The sequence below is a fragment of the Nannospalax galili genome, unplaced genomic scaffold (assembly GCF_000622305.1).
Source record: "Nannospalax galili isolate Female #2095 unplaced genomic scaffold, S.galili_v1.0 scaffold799, whole genome shotgun sequence".
NCBI lineage: Eukaryota > Metazoa > Chordata > Mammalia > Rodentia > Spalacidae > Nannospalax > Nannospalax galili.
In genome coordinates, this window is record NW_008343085.1 from 381,417 (window position 1) to 398,273 (window position 16,857).

The following is a 16,857-nucleotide window of genomic DNA, read 5'->3' on the forward strand; positions in this document are numbered from 1 at the left end:
TTAAATTACTGACCTAGTGAAAATTTCTGGCCCAGCTGATGATGTCTGCTGTGACCCACTCATAATCACTCTTCTGGCTCTAACAGAAGATTTATAAAATGCAACATTCAGCTACAAACAGAGCAAAGAAAATGTCAATGGGAAATCATAAATGAAAGTTAATTGTACAAGGTTCAAATGCTGGCTCCATGGGCTGGAAATCACAACCTTCCACATGGGTGTCCATCACTAGCAGGCAGCAGTCTGGTGCTCTTCCGCCACATGATTGTGATCCGATTCAACATTTACACACCACTGAGTCTGTGGTAACTTAATTTGCAAGTAATTAAAATGCTGGGTTTTCTTACACTGCACTTCTTTTCAACCTCTTAATTAATGGAAAAGATTAAAATGTAAAAAAGGTTATTTACAAGCTTGACCATACCAGAAACTTTGCCAAGAAAAAGGCAAAGCTTTCAGGACAGAAACTGATCGTAGCATGCCATACTACTGGTGTGCAGCTGACTCCGAGCAAAGGGAGTCAGGGAAAAGCAAAAGCAAAAAACAGGTTAAAAGTCTAAGTCTTTCCCAAATCTGCATTTACAATTAAAAACTCTCTTGGGAAGACCATAGAACTCTGGGAAACCCGTGGCCATTCTGGAGTGGTTTACTAAATCAAGAGAGAGGGCTCAATGTCTCTGTTTCCATCTAAGAAAACTAGTTAGGCATCAACACTGTCCTCAGCACTTCACAGTAAACCCTCAGAGACTCAGAACATTCCATGATTTGCTAACATCAAACAGCAAGTTCTAGTTAAATCCACATTTTCCTAACATAATTCTTGAAGTTTTCATTCTCAGCATGTTTGGTAAAATGGTGTAAAATTATGCTTTTCCCAAAGCCAAAAGAAGAAAGGGAGAAAAATTAAGATTTAGGCCGTTTAAACACAGCCCAAATAGTCCTGGCGATGAGCAAAGCCCCGTCATCACCGGTCCATCATGCTGAGGATCATCTCAGGCGTGAGGTCTCCATTGGGGGCATCTGTGGTGGCTGGCTGGGCATCATCTTCTTCCCCCTCTGCAGGCTCGGGGTCTGGCTCTTTTTTGACTTCAACTATAATGTTCTCAATTGCACCTGTATTCTGGTCTTCAACCTGAATGATGGCTGTTGCTAGCAAAGAGCACAAAACAAATGATCTATATTAAAGCCCCCAGAGATCACAAAAATCCTTTCAGATGATGACAGTGAGTGGGATGGCAGCAACATAGCAAAGTTTAGCAGTGCTGCAGAGAAAGCCAATTAGAAAACAAAAATAGGGGCTGGAGAGATGGCTCAGTAGTTAAGAGCATTGGTTGCTTTTCAGAGGACCCAGGTTTGGTTCCCAGCACCCACATGGTACTGCTAAAACTTGTCCTTAACTACAGTTCCAGGGGATCTAAAGCCCTTTTCTGACCTCCACAGGTACCAGGTACATTCATGGTGCAATTAAGACCACACGCACACAGGTAAAACACTCATACACATAAAATAAAACTAAAAAAATCTTAAACCCACCTCTCTACCCAAATGAAAATGGCCATAAAGTTCCAATAGTTTAGAAACTGTCAAGATACCACATATTGGTATTTATTGTCATATGCTTCCATATTTGCACATTAAGATCTTTAGTTTTCCTTTATGTCCTCAATTTAGGATTTACAATAGGAAAATAAAATACAGCCCAAATTAGCACATGACAAGGAATATTTCATAGAGTGTATGATGTACCTGACATCTTTGATGCCTTCCCATCAAGTTTGTTCACTCCAGTGTAGTATAGGTGAAATGAGGGGCTAGTTCTAGATCTAGAGTTAACTTCCTTCTGTGATGGACATCTAAACTAAATATGGGGCTCAGGGAGAACATTAAAATAGTAGCTTAGAACTGGGTGTGGTGGTGCACACCTTTAATCCCAGCACCTGGGAGACAGAGACAGGCGGATCTCTGTGAGTTCGAGACCAGCCTGGTCTACAGAGCGAGTTCCAGGCAGGTGGAGCTACAGGGAGACCCTGTCTCAAAAAAAGACCAAAAAAAAATTAAAGTAGCTTAAACCCTGCATCTGTTAAAGGAAAAAAAAAGGCCCAGCTGATTTAAAAAGACATAAGCAGGAAAGTAAAGAGCAAGTTCCTGCTGTCTGTGAAGTGTGGTAGAAAATAACACATGTAAGCCCTCATCTGAATTTTCTTTCCTTTTCTTTTCTGAGATAGGGTCTAGAGGCTGACCTGGAACTATGTAGCCCAGGCCAGCCCAAGTCTCCCAAGTGCTGGGATTAAGGGTGGGTGACACCACTCAGTTTTACAGGCCAAAATTCCTCTTGAGGGGCAATCTCAGCACAAAAAAATCGCTTTATCCTTCTATCCTTGAAAAATTAGCTCTTTTGCATTCATAAGCATAGCAATTCTGGAGTGACTGTGACTGGTTGTTTTGCAAACCCTCCCACAACAACAGTGCCCATCTGTAGAACATAAGTGCCCTTCTACTCTGGACTTTCTCTCCTGGAAATTTAACAAGATTTTAGAGACTGTCTTAGATGTTTCTCAGTCAAAACAGCTAAAAAAAAAAAGCTTCCTGAAAGTGTTTGCCAATGTGACCTTAACTTGTTTTCATGGTTTAGTTCCCATCTTCCCAAGAACACAGATCCGTCTGGCTTCCTCACATACTGGGAGAAGATGCCTACTGAGCTAAGGCAAACAACTTACGCTGGTTCTGTTTGGGCTGGTTAGTTCGCCCAGGGGGCCGTCCTCTCCTCTTCTTGGCAGGTGGTGGGGCTGGAGCGGGGGCCACAGGCTGAGACTGAGGCTGAGGCTGAGGCTGAGGCTGAGGCTCTGGCTCTGGTTCAATTTCTACTGCAGGCTCATCTTCATCCTCATTGTCATCCAGATCCGGCTCAGCATTTTCTTCTTATGAAGTCAAAAGCACAGGTGACATAGAAAGAAGAGAGGTGAAAGAAAAGGCAAGCAAATCAGTACACACCCTAAAAGTTTTGTTCTTTATTTCCTTTACTAAAAAAACTACCTTAAAAAAATACCTTCATGAGCTGGGCGTGGTAGCATGCCTTTAGTCCCAGCACTCAGGAGACAGAGGCTGGCAGATCTCTGTGAGTTTAAGGCCAGCCTGGTCTACATAGTAAGTTCCAGGCCAGCTGGAGACCCTCTCAAAAAGACAAAAAAACCCCAAAAACACAAAAATAAAACATTTACTAGAACTAGAATTTTTGCTATCAGCATTGATTAAGTAACTAGTATTATGCAGGTATTTTGCAGATGTATTCAAATAAATTTAAATGCTATTTTTCATTTTATGTGGGCTGGATGTTATCTCTCCTTTATAGTTTTAGATATCAGAATCCCGAACTCCAAATTCTCAGAAACAGATTCACCTTTTATCAGCTGAATAACAAGAGTGCTTATGCAAATAGAAACCAAGCATTTCCTTTATTTTTTAATATTATTTTTAAAATTTTATTTATTATTTTATGTGTATGCGTGTATTGCCTGCATGTAGGTGAGTGTACCTGTGTCGTGAACTGCCCACAGCGCCCAGAAGAGGGCATCAGATCACCTGGAACTGTAGTTAGGATGGTTTTTAGCTGGCATGTGGGTAGTGGGAATTAAACCTGGGTCCTATGCAAGAGCAGTCAGTGCTCTTAACCACTGAGCTATCTCTCCAGTCCGAAATATTCCCTTTACTATATACACTAAGCCTACGCTAGACCACTGGAGATGGAAGTTTTGCTCACCTGTGACTGGGAAGAGGCAGGGCTGTGCACACAATTATATGAGAAGGAAACTGAAATTCTTGACACAGTATAAGGTCCTGTTTACTACAATATGTGCCAAGAGTTCTTTTGGGACTATTTTTTTTCTTCTCTTTAAAACTCTAGGTAGCCAAAGATAATATTGAAATCCACCTGTGGCCAACTCATGAAAATTATAGGTGGGAGCCATCAGAATGGATTTATGCAGTGCTGGGGTCTGAACTCAGGACTTTGTGCACGCTAGGTATGCACTCTATTAACTGAGCTACATCTCCAGCTTTTGGGATTATTAATTTTTCTTTTTGGGGCAAACTTTTTTGAATTTAATTTCTAGTTGTACCAGACTCAATGGGTATTCTGAAACCCCTCTATTCTCTCCTTCATGTCTGAACTGTCCATCCTCTGTAAAGTAAGTAGTACCTAAAGGGAGTTTCTTGTTAAAGAGAATACTAACAAGGAGTCAGCTAATAAGGCTTTTGAGTCTCAGATCTCTTATTTGGTGTATCGACATGCACATACCTACCTTCCACTTTCTTGGGTCATCTCTATAGTATACTTCCAACCCACATAACAGTGATTTGAGGATTAAAGGGACAGAAGACAGCTGGATATGGTAGTGCAACTACGTGATTCAGGGCTTGAGAGGCTGAGGCAGGAGGACTGAGCGTTGGAGACCAACCAGCTTGAGCTACAGTCTATATAAACAGTTTTTATTTATCTCGAACATTACAATTTAAAGACCCTCTTATTCCATTTAGGGTTCAGTATTTCCATTGAGAGGTATTATCTGGGGCTGAGGAGACAGCTCAGTTAGTTAAATGCTTGCCATGCCGGGGCTGGAGAGATAGCTCAGCAGTTAAGAGCACTGACTGCTTTTACAGAGGACCTGGGTTCAATTCCCAGCACCCACATGGCGACTATGAACCATCCTTAACTCCAGTTCCAGGGGAATCCGACACCCTCTTCTGACCTCCAAGGCATTGCACCACACGGGTGCACTCACATACTTGCAGGCAATATACTCGTGCACATGGAATAAAAAAAAGCCTGGGGACTGAAGACATGGCTTAGCAATTAAGAGTGCATATGGAGCCGGATATGGTAGCACATGCCTTTAATCCCAGAAGCAGAGGCAGGCGGACCTCTGTGAGTTCCAAGTCAGCCTGGTTTTCATATTGAGTTCTAGGCCAGCTGGGGGCTATAGGGAGACCTGTCTCAAAAAGACAAAAAAAAAAAAAAAAAAAAAGGAGTGCATACAGCTCTTGCAAAGGACCTTAGTTCAAGTCCCCATGAGGGCAGCTTACAACTGCCTGTTAACTCTACCTCTAGGGGATCTACTGTCTTCAGCCTATGCTTGTACCTGTACCCACATGTACATATTCCCCTACTCCCACATACACAGTTTAAAAGAAAAAAGCCCGGAGTGGTGATATACGCCTAATCTAATAACCTCAGTGCTGGGAACATAGACACAGAGTATCCCAGGGGCTTACTGGCTAGCTAGTCTAACATAACTGGCCTGCCCCAGGTCCCAGTGAAAGACTTTGTCTCAAAAACAAGGTGGACAGATCCTGAGGAACAGTACCCGAGGACGACCCCCTTCTCCCACCTCCACAAGTGAGTGTGTGTGACACACACAGGTAATATCCTTTTTTATAGGAAAGGAGAGAAGCTCAGTGACCTGTAAGGTGCAGAAGTAGAACTCAAGTCTCTGATGTCACCTGTGTTGGTCAGTTATCCACACTTGCATGTAGCCAAAAGAATACTTATATTTCTTACCCATTACTGTGGCACAAGGGATTATACTGTTTTCCTCCAAACTGCACAGATTATTAACATACATGCTTGTTCAAAGTGAAGGAATCTGTGGTTAATGCTTCATCTTCAGTACAAAATGCCTCACTTTGCTAGTGATGGAAATGCTAAGTGAAAGATGTGGGGAACATACTGGTAGGCGGTTGTGTGTCAAGAACAAGATGCTTCCTTGCTAAACTTACTGAAACCCAATGCTGAGAAAATTAAACCAATTCAGTCAGAATTAGGGGGGAAAGTGCACAGAAAGGTTAATGGGGTTAAAAGCTTATTGGCTTGGAGCAATTTTAGAAAAAATTCGTGAAACTAGTAGAAATTGCTGGTCAATCTCTGCAGATGGCCAACCAGGTGGAACTGTGTGGCTTTTGCCAGCAGTGGGATGGAGTCCAAATTGACTCCCATGCTCGAAAGGAATAAAGCGACACTACAATGTGTAAGGTAGTGTAAGACAAAACAAAAAACCATAGAACTCTATCACAAGTCATCAATAATCTCCAGAGACAGAACATGAACAGACATCAACAAGGCAGAACCTTGGAAAGAAAAGGCACAGGACAGAGCCTATGGCAGTAGGGGGCTCTGTACTAAGAGTAACCAAGGCAGGGCTGGCAATGAACTTCTGATTTTCCTGTTTCTACCTCTGGAGGTGTGCACGAACCACCACGCTGGCTAGAAAGATTACAAGTTTAAAGGAAGTAAAAGTGATCTGTCCACCTCTATATCCTATATATATTTACTAGAAACTGAGCCCCCAAATTTGTCATCTGTAACCAAATTAACAAGTGAGCCACTTACCACTATCAGAAGAGTCATCTTTTTTAGAACGCATCTTTCTTTTTCTTCCACGTTTGCTCTTCTTTGTGTCTGCTCCATTCTCCCCTTCTACACCATCTGGACCAGTACAATTATCAGCATGCCTTGCCATTGTATTCTGACAAAAGGAACAAATCTTGTTTTACACTATTAAAAAAGATCAGGCTGGAATGGAAGTTCTTTTTATTTTAGTTCAATAAAAGCAAACTTTAAGAAGGCTGGGTACTCTGAGGGGAGGCTTAGTGCCTGTGGTCAGGCACAGGGGAGTTTCAGGTTTACTGGCCTGTGCTGACCTGATGAACACAAACAGCAGAGAAGATCACCATGATAGACTCAAGCTGGGTGGGGGTAGGGGTGCGCAAATTTTAGTCTAATGATGGAAATGTCATTACACCATCACCTACTCAAGGATACTTCAGTTCCTATGAGTAGAAGGCTTCATCCATGGACAGAAAAGGCTTGGGATAGGAATGACTAGTCCTTTCCAAATGGCAAAGCATCTCTACATTTATTACTTCAGTGGCAAAAACTGCATTCTGCAATTAGGAGATCAAACATGCAATATTAACACCCACAACGGGAAGTGATGCTCTGATCCTTACCCGACGTGTAAAAGTTTTCCCACATTTAGAACAGACGAAGGCCGCAGGGACAAAATTGGGGTCATGATAGCGCTTGAAATGCATATCGAGGAGCTGTTTCTGGCGGAAGGTCTTGTCGCAGTGGCTGCAGGCATAAGGCTTCTCCCCCGTGTGAGTGCGCTTGTGCATGATCATGTGCCTCTCCTGAAACAGAGCCACTTGTGAGAAAGGCCTCAGGGGGCCTGGTCACAGGGCTGTGACCCAAATATTGTGAATGCAGACCACAGGCCTTTAATCTTCAAGGGGTTAACTCAACATGGCTTATCCATATGATGAGAATATTCACAGGGGTGCAAAAGTGCTTCCCTAAGTCCTGGCATAGAGATGCTCAGCCCTACTGGGCTGTTTTTCTAACTTCCCTGCAAGCATCATTGCCCAGGGCAGATTTTTTTTCCTTCTCTCAACTTAATACCCAATTTTTCCAGTAGGGTCTCATGAAATCCAAGTTGGCCTCAAATACACTACGTAGCCAAATATGATTTGATTTTCTAAGTGCCGATATTAAAGGCACAGTCACCCACATGTGGCAAAAAAGTTCTTACGTATAATTTAATTTTTTAAAAAACCTATTTTTATGCCAGGCGTGGTGGCACATGCCTTTAATCCCAGCACTCGGGAGGCATAGGCAGGCGGATCTCTGTGAGTTCGAGGTCTGCCTGGTCTCCATAGTGAATCCAGGACAGCTGGGGCTAAAGGGCGACCCTATCTCGAAAAGACCAAAAGAAAAAAAAAAAAACCTATTTTGAGTCAGGCATGGTGGCGCACACCTGTAATCCCAGCACTAGGGAGGCAGAGGCAGGTAGATCTCTGTGAGTTCAAGGCCACTCTGGTCTACAAAGTGAGTTCCAGGCCAGCTGGAGCTACAGGGAGACCTTGTCTCAAAAAGACAAAAAACAAAACAAAAAACAAAACAGAAAACCTGCTGGGCATGGTGGTGCATGCCTTTAATCCCAGCACTTGGGAGGCAGAGGCGGGAGGATCTTTGTGAGTTCAAGGCCAGCCTGGTCTACATAGTGAGCTCCAGGACAGCTGGGGCTATAAGAGACTCTGTCTCAAAAAGAAAAAAAAAAACCAAAAACCTACTTTGACAATATTGCAGATTTAGCCTAGGGACTCACACATACTAGGCAAGCGCTCTGCAACTAAGCTACATCCCCATCCCCAACAGTAGTTTTGAGAAGAAAGTTGGTAGCCTGCCTTCAGAGGTCAGCTGTGACTCAGAAGAGACCCAGATACATTCGATAGGGAATGATCTTTGATTCTGGTGATTCCACATACCTTTTCAAAATACTATTCTTAGCAGTAACTATCATATTAAGTATATAAAAGTCCTCTGATAATACCTGACATGGACGGGGCATCATTGGCTTTGGACAGCACCTACCTGTCTACAAGCATAATCACACTGGTCACACTTAAAGCGCTTCTCATTCTTGTGTGATTTCTGATGCTGGATGAGAGCATAGCGCTCATGAAACACAGCATCACAGTAACGGCACTTCTTGCCTTGTTCAATATAGGAATGCTGCTTTCGCAAGTGAACACCTAAAAGCAAAATACAAAGCCAAGTTGAACACTGAAAACAAAAACAGTACTTCAACAAGTTAATAACACATTTCCTTTACTTCTTAAAAAATTACCTCAAAGGTTGGGAATGTAAGCTCAGAAGTAGAGCACTTGCCTTCAAAGTGTGAGGCTCTGGGCTCAATCTCTAATGTTGTGTTACCCCAGATCCCCTGTAAGACCAGTAGGTGGAGCAAGATGGAAGCCTGCACAAGGAGGATGGCAATGGACAAGGAAACAAATGGAAGGAGCAATAAGCCAGGGAGTGAATCAATTGTGGTTACTGACTACCTATGGGGTGAGGTATAAGTGGGTGTCAGGAATAATACTCAAAGGCATGGAAAACTAGGTAGGTGGCAGGGCCACTTACTGTGATAAGGGTTAGTAGGAAGGGATGCAGAGTAAGCTGTGTCAATCTGTTTCAGCAAAGTGTAGGCCATTCTAGAACTTCAGTTTCGCATATATTGAATTTGAAATTCAAGGGACATCAAAACAGGGATAAAGGCCAGGCGTGGTGGTACACGCCTTTAATCCCATCACTCAGGAGGAAGAGGCAGGCAGATCTCTATGAGTTCAAGGCCAGCCTGGTCCACATAGTGAGTTCCAGGACAGCTGGAGCTACAGGGAGACCCTGTCTCAAAAAGAACAACAACAAAAAAATAGGGATAGGGATAGGAAAGGATAGATGGTTACATTAATGTAACTCAAAGGAAATGTTTCCAATTGGAACATAAAACTAAGAGTTCTTAAGACTTGGGTAAAACCATGGGAACTAATAAAATCGCTAAGGCAAAAAGGTAAGAATAAAAAGAAAAGATTATGCACCAGGATTTAAATCTGAGTTAAAGCCGCTGTGGAAAAAGGAGTTAAATTAAGGGAAGAATAGTCAAGAGGAAGAAATCCAACAGAACTTAGTGCTATAGAGGCCAAGGGAATTAAGTGTTCTAAAAGTGTGCAGTACATTATGAAAGAATACTGTTAGGGGCAGGTGTTACCATTTGAGGGAAAAAATACTGCTAGGGATGCCAGTGAAATGAGGAATCGAATATTTATGATATTCTACACATGGGGTTCACTGGGGATCTTAGTAAGCCACTTTACTAGAGTGATGGTTGTACACACAAGAGGGAAATGAGAACAGGGAAGAGGAAAACTTGGTGGAACATAACTGTTCATTAGGGTTAGCAAGGAGAAGAGTTAAACCTAAGGGCTTGGGGAAATAAAGAGATGAGCACTTACCTACCATACATTATGTCCTGGGTTCAACCCCCAGAAATGCAGTGTATGTATGAAGTGGTGGGAGTGACAGAATTTTTTTATTTTTTAAAATTTTAGGGGTTACTGAAGATTGAGTCCTGCACATGTCAGGCAAGCACTCTACCACTGAGCTCATTTTTTTTTTTTTTTAAAAGCGTCTCCCTGTATTCCCAACTAGCCTAGAACTTACTATCCACCTGCCTCTGCCTCAGAGAAGATGAAAAGGGTGCACCACCATGTCTTCTTTTGAAGACAGAAGAATTCACTGTAGCCTAGGAGGTCTTGAACTTGTGATTCTTCTGCCTCAGTTTTTCTTGAGTAGTTAACATTACAGCTCTGGCCTGGCATGGTGGCGTATGCCTTCAGTCCCAGCAGTTGGGAGGCAGAGGCAGGCAGATCTCTGTGAGTTCAAGGCCAGCCTGGTCTACATAGTGAGTTCTAGGCCAGCTGGGACTACAGGGAGACCCTGTCTCAAAAGACCAAAAAGAAAAAAAAAAAAGAAAAAAAAAAGAAAAGAAAGAAAAAAAGATTACAGCTTTATACCAGCGGACATGATTTAAAGTAATTTTTTGTTTATGAATGTATTGCCTGCATGTGTTAAGTACACTTGTGTTGTGCAATGTTTGCCAAAGTCAGAAGCGGGCATCAGATTCTCCTGGCAAAGGAGTTCCAGATGGTTGTTAGCTGTCATGTGGGTGCTGGGAACCAAACCGGGGGGGGGGGGGGGACGACACTCTCTACAAGAGAGGCCAGTGCTCTTAACCCCTGAGCCATCTCTCTAGGCCCTAAAATAATTTTTTTTCAGGATAGAGATGAACACGCTGAGTTGAAAGATCAATGAGTGAGAATATGTCAGTACATGTTATGATATTGCAAATACTCCAGAAAACAGCAGAGTGGGGTGTGGGTGAAGAGAAAAGCAGACAAGGATAGCAGCATCAACTTCGAGGAGCACAGGGAAGGAGAAGAGGAATGAAGACAGAAGGAGCTTAGCTGGTTTAGTAATAGTTTGAAACTTGGAAGTTTCACTATGTTGCCCTTATATTCTGAAAGGTAAGAAGATGATGATTAATGGTTAAGAGAAAGTAAAAAAGAGTCTTCCAACCCTATATTGTAGCATGGTACCATCTACATAGCAGCATCAAAGCATTTATAGAACAAATGAGTGGGCCAATAAATGAGATTACTAAGGAAAAGGGGAGCAGCCCTGACAGAGCAACTAGTTATACTGCTCAGGAGTACTAAGGGTCAGCTGCACTTGAGATCTGGAATATATGATATTCAAAGTTGGCTTCTATGAAGGTATTATCACTTTCCCCTTAAAAAAAAAATCCAGAAGGCTGATTCTGAGTAGAGGACTTGCTTAGTATGTGTAAGATCCCAGGTTCAATCTTCAGGAGGTGAGGGAAAAACACAACACAAACTTCTTGACTTCTTTTTTAAAATTCATGTGTCTGTGTGTCCAGCTTTAAGCACACAAGAGACTGGAGTAGGAGGTCAGGTGTTCTGCTTCATCACTGTCTTATTCCCCTGAGATAGTCTGCATTCAATTCCTAGTAGCATTAAAAAAAAAACAAAAAAAAAACACCCTCCTCTCCCAACAACAACAACAACAACAACAACAAAATCAGCCTAAGAAAACTCAAGGACTAAAGTATGGTGTTTTTTGTTTGTTTGTTTCTTTTTTGTCTTTTTGAGACAGGGTTTTTCTGTAGCCCCAACTGGCCTGGAACTTGCTAAGTAGACCATGGTGGCCTCGAACTCCCAGAGATCCACCTGCCTCTGCCTCCCAAGTGCTGGGATTAAAGGCGTGCGCCACCACCCTTGGCTAAGGTGAAGTTTTTTTAATGGTCTTAATTTTATTTGCATGAATCCTTCAAAGAGTTGTTCTTTTCATAGTCCTGTGGTAAATCTACTTACCCAAATCACTTTTTCGGGCTATGACAGTGTCACAGTGGGGACAGTGAAATTTGGCCACATTTTCTGTGTGCTTCTGTAAAATGTGCATCTTCATGGTACCACTCTGGGTAAACCGAGCGTGACAAATATAACATTCATAAGGTTTTTCCCCTTAAAAGGAAACATAGAATGAACAAATTAAATGAATAAATACACTGGCTTAGTTGGTAGGTAGTTGAGGTGGCAGACACATATGCTAGGCCACATAGAATCTAAGGTCTGACTTGGGAACATGAGGCTCGGTAACTGCTTATTGCTCAGCTCATGCCATTTTTAGAAATGGCAAATAAATCTTAAACCTCTGTTCTGCTCAGCTCTCTACATAATCATCCATGTAGGAAGAAGGTAGTTTTATGGTAAGGTTTACCTTAGGGGATATTAGAGAGAGGACCTATAAAGTTTTCTTTTTCCTTTTTTTTTTTTTTTTGAGACAGAGTCTCCCTGTACCCACAGCTGACCTGGAACTCACTTTATAAACCAGACTGGGCTCAATCTCATAAAGATCTACCTGCCTCTGTCTCTGCCTCCAGAGTACTGGGATTAAAGGAGTGTGCTACTACGCCCTGTTACATTTTCTGTTTTGTTTTATTATTATTTTCTTTTTTTGAGGCAGGGACTTTTCCTGCAGCCCAGGTTAGTCTGGGCTACAATCTTTAACTCAGCCTCCTCAGTGTAGGGATTATAGGCTTGTGCCACCACACCTGGCACAAGATCTTTTTAGAAAAAGCAGTACTTGGGAAAACCAAGTATGTTAGAATATCTATCCAGAATTTTAAAAATAAAAACACTTTAATTTTATTTGATTTCTAAGAGAACTGTTTTCATGTTATACAAAGACTCAAGCTGGATAAAATAAAATTACTCTGTACTGTAGTTTCAGAATCTTCAATTCAGAAGACATGCCTTTATTGACCTGTCTTCCATTCAGGTAAGCAATGGGGGCATGTGGTAGTTTACAGGGTACCATGGAATCCACAGAAAAGTAGCTTATTAAAACCAGGAAGGGAAAAGTCCTACCTGAATGGGTTCTCATATGCCTTTTCAGCTTGTATGTGTCCCTGCTGGCATAACTGCACAAACTGCACTGGAACGGACGCTCTCCAGTATGAGAGCGAATGTGACGTTTTAATTTGCTGACCTGAAACATGAAAGCAACCGAACCTCTTATACTTATGTAAACACAGACTAGGAGTTTTATGGGTTAGGCATAAAAGCTCAGTTTGGGGGAACTAGAGTTAGGAAAAGCCTAAGAGATGTTTCTTCATTATCCATAGTCTTTGCTTCTCATAGCCATATCATAATTCAAGGAAGGGAGTAGATGGATTGGGGCACAGATGAGGCAGGATTGTCATCACTAATAAGCTGGGTGAGCTACATAAAGGTTTATTATAATCTTTACTTCTGTAATTTTTGAGGGGGAGGAGTGATGGTCCTGGGGATTGAACCCAGGGACTTGTGCTAAGCAAGTATTTTATACCACTGAGTGACATCTCCAGCCATTCCCTTTACTTCTCTGTCTAAAACTTTTCACCAAATACTTTACCCACCCTCTTTCCTATCACTGACATTTCCAAGACCTGCCGAGATCTAGGAGGTCAATTCATTTCATTTCTCTTTCTCATCAATAACCATGCTTATAGTTCCCTGGTAAATACCCTAACCCAAACAGTGAATTTCAAACCTGACTAATAACTTCTTTGAACACTGAATAATACCTATTTCAATTTTTAAAAATATTTTATTATTATTATTTTTATTTTATGTGTATGAATATATTGCCTGCATGTAGGTAAGTGCACCCGTGTTGTGCAAGGCCCACGGAGGTCAGAAGAGGCTGTCGGATTCCCTGGGACTGGAGTTACGGACAGTTGTTAGCTGCCACGTGGGTGCTGGGATATGAACCACCAGTATTCTTAACCACTGAGCCATCTCTCCAGCCCCCCCCACCCCTTTTTAATGTGTATGCGTGTATTGCCTGCATGTATGGAAGTGCACCCATTTGTACAGTGCCCGTGGAGATCATAAGAGGGTGTCAGATCCCTCGAAGTGGAGTTACAGACAGTTGTTAGCTGCCAAGTGGGTGCTGGGAATCGAACCCGGGTCTTCTGTAAGAACATTTAGTGTTCTTAACTGCTGAACCATCTCTCCAGCCCCTCTATTTGAATTTTTTAAAAGTATTCTTTTTTTTTTTTGAAACCTGAATCCATAAGTGTTACACACTAAATTTTCACACTTGCTCAATGGTCAATGTCTTAACAGCATTACTAAATCCACTCCCATCCCACTCCACCTGCACTGCAGTGCATGCCCAAGACTTCATGCATGCTAGGCAAGTCCTCTATCACTGAACTGCAGTTTCCCTAACCTCCACAATTTATCACATAGTTCTACAATATTCAACAGCACAAGTCCCTCATTATAGTTTCAAAATTTCTTAGCTAATCATTCACATTACTCTCCTGGTAGAAATTTAGATTCAACTTGTAATCATTTATTCATGTTCTTTGGAAAAATTTGTCAATTTTTCTTCAAAAAGGTATCACAGACATTGTTTTTATTGTTAGTCAGCTTGTCATTTCTCTGCTATCAAAATCAGAACCATCTCGGAATCTCATATTTTCCTACTATTGGCAGTATAGGTTATCCATCCTTAACTGAAAATAATGTTCCAAGGTTCAAAACTATTCTTTTTTTTCCTTTTATAGTGCTGGAGACTGAAGCAGGGCCTCATACATGACTTAAAGTTCTTCTACTGAACCCCCAAAGTTCAAAACTTCTGAAGAATTGAGATTCCACCAAGTAGAAAATTATACTTGACCTCATGTGATAGGTCTCAGTTAAAAACTTAGGCACACTAAAAGTACTACATAAAATTACTTTCAGGCTGTTTATACAAGCAATACACAAAACATAAATGTTTTATATGTTTAGGCTTGTTTAGGCTGCCAAGACATGTCATTATACATACGCAAATATTCTAAGCCCAAAACAAAAAGAAAAAAATAAAACAAAACACAAGGGGGCTAGAGAGGTGGCCCAGTGGTTAAGAGTACATACTGTTCTTTCAGAGGACCAAAGTTCAGTTCTCAGCACCTACGTTGGGCAGCTCCCAACGACCTACAAATCTCCCTATAGGAAATCCAACTCCCTCTTCCAGCCTCTGTGGGTACCTGTACACATAACCCTACAAAGACATACATATGTAATTAAGAACATAAACCTTAAAACAAAGAATAACCACAAACCTAGAAGAAATCTGAAACACTTTTGGTGCCAAGCAATACAGGAAAGGGATACTCAAACTGCAGATTAGCTGTTGATTTCTGGAGACCAGAGATATAGCTCAGTGGTAGAGAGCACTTGCCTAAGGCACTGGGATTAACATTTGGGACAAACAAATTATTTCTGTACAGGTCCTCATATCTGGCCACACTGAACTCTTCCTATTGCTAGTTTCCAGCTAATACTAATGAATATTCTCAGTTTGTTAAAAAAAATCATGTATAAGAAATGTTATTTTGTGGGGTGTAGGGGGGCTGCTGGCAAGATGACTCAGTGGATAAAGGACATTGCTGCTAAAGCTGATGACCTGAGTTACACCCCTGAGATTCACCACTGTGGAAGGAGAGAATGGACTCCTGCAAGTTGTCTTCTGACCACCATATGCCTGGAGTAGCAAGCATGTCCCTCTCAAAAATAAACTGGGCATGGTGGCGCACACCTTTAGTCCCAGCACTTGGGAGGTGGAGGCAGAGGAATCTCTGTGAGTTCCAGGACAGCCTGGTTTACATAGTAAGATCCTGTTTCAATCTCTACTCCCCCCAAAACTAACCAAATAACTGATTTTTTAAAAAACAAAAAGATGGTATTTTCCTTCTATTTATTTTTTATCTATTTTTATTTTATGTGTATGAATGTTTTGCCGGCAATGTCTGTGGAGGATAGAAGAGGGCAGTGAATGCCCTGGAACTGGTATTACAGGAGGTTGTCAGCCACCATGTGGTTGTCAACCTGGGTGCTCTGCAAGAGGCAGGGCTCTTAACTACTGAGCCCCTTCCCTTCCATTTATAATATAATTATTTTATTTTATTTGCTACAAATCCTAGTATAAAGAAACAGTAACATTAAGATACCTTGAGAGGGAAAAAAAAAAAAAAAGGAAGGAAAGAAAAAAAGCTGGGCATGTTGATCCACAGTTTTAATCTTAGCAATTAGGATGCAGAGGCAGATAGATCAGGGCCAGCCTGGCCTACTATCAAGTATCAGGTCAGCTGGGGCTACAAGGAGACCCTGCCTCAAAAAAACCAATAAATAAAATTAAAATTAAAAGATGTCTTGTTCTAGATTTTTTTTTTTTAAGGTTTTTTTTTTTTGAGACAGGGTCTCTCTATAGCCTCAGCTAGCTAGGAACTTGTTAGGGAGACCAGACTAGACTCAATCTCAGAGATCCACCCACCCCTACCCTCCTGAGTGCTGGGATTAAACAAAACATGTGCCACCACACCTGGCTGATTTTTTTTGGAGACAGGTTCTCACACTGGCCCAGACTGACCTCAAACTTCCACCATTCCTGCCTCCTTGCTTTAGATTTCATTTCCAGTGTTTCAGAATTAATTGGGATGGGATTACTCTAGTTTTCTCTTTCTACTTAACTTGCAAGGTCTTTATACAGTGAGGAGTATTAAATTTTTTTTTTCCTTCTTGTTACCTATAAAAAGTTATATGATTTTTCAGGGGCTGGAGAGATGGCTCAGCAGTTAAGAACACTAACTGGTTCTTGCAAAAGACCCAGGTTCAAATCCCAACACCCACATGGCAGCTAACAACTACCCGTAACTCCAGTTCCAGGGGATCTGACAGCCTCTTCTGTCCTCCTCAGGCATTGTATGACACGGGTGCACTTAAGCAGGCAATACATGTATACACATAAAATAAAATAAAAAAAAACAGCCGGGCATGGTGGCGCATGCCTTTAATCCCAGCACTCGGGAGGCAGAGGCAGGCGGATCTCTGTGTGTTCAAGGCCAGCCTGGTCTA

At 41.8% G+C, this 16,857-nt stretch overlaps 1 protein-coding gene across 2 annotated transcripts in view; it reads right to left on the bottom strand.

The window, feature by feature from the left end:
• Positions 1-371: 371 nt before the first annotated feature.
• Positions 372-16,857, bottom strand: part of Ctcf (CCCTC-binding factor) — a 60,661-nt gene continuing 44,175 nt past the window's right edge. For both annotated transcript variants that reach the window (XM_029566423.1, XM_008839080.3), the window contains exons 6-12: positions 12,838-12,958; positions 11,782-11,931; positions 8,426-8,586; positions 7,003-7,185; positions 6,383-6,518; positions 2,718-2,918; positions 372-1,149 (exon numbers count right to left, since the gene is read on the bottom strand). In XM_029566423.1, the coding sequence (XP_029422283.1) occupies positions 965-1,149; positions 2,718-2,918; positions 6,383-6,518; positions 7,003-7,185; positions 8,426-8,586; positions 11,782-11,931; positions 12,838-12,958 (1,137 nt within the window). In that variant the 3' untranslated portion in view covers positions 372-964. The remainder of the gene's footprint in view (positions 1,150-2,717; positions 2,919-6,382; positions 6,519-7,002; positions 7,186-8,425; positions 8,587-11,781; positions 11,932-12,837; positions 12,959-16,857) is intronic.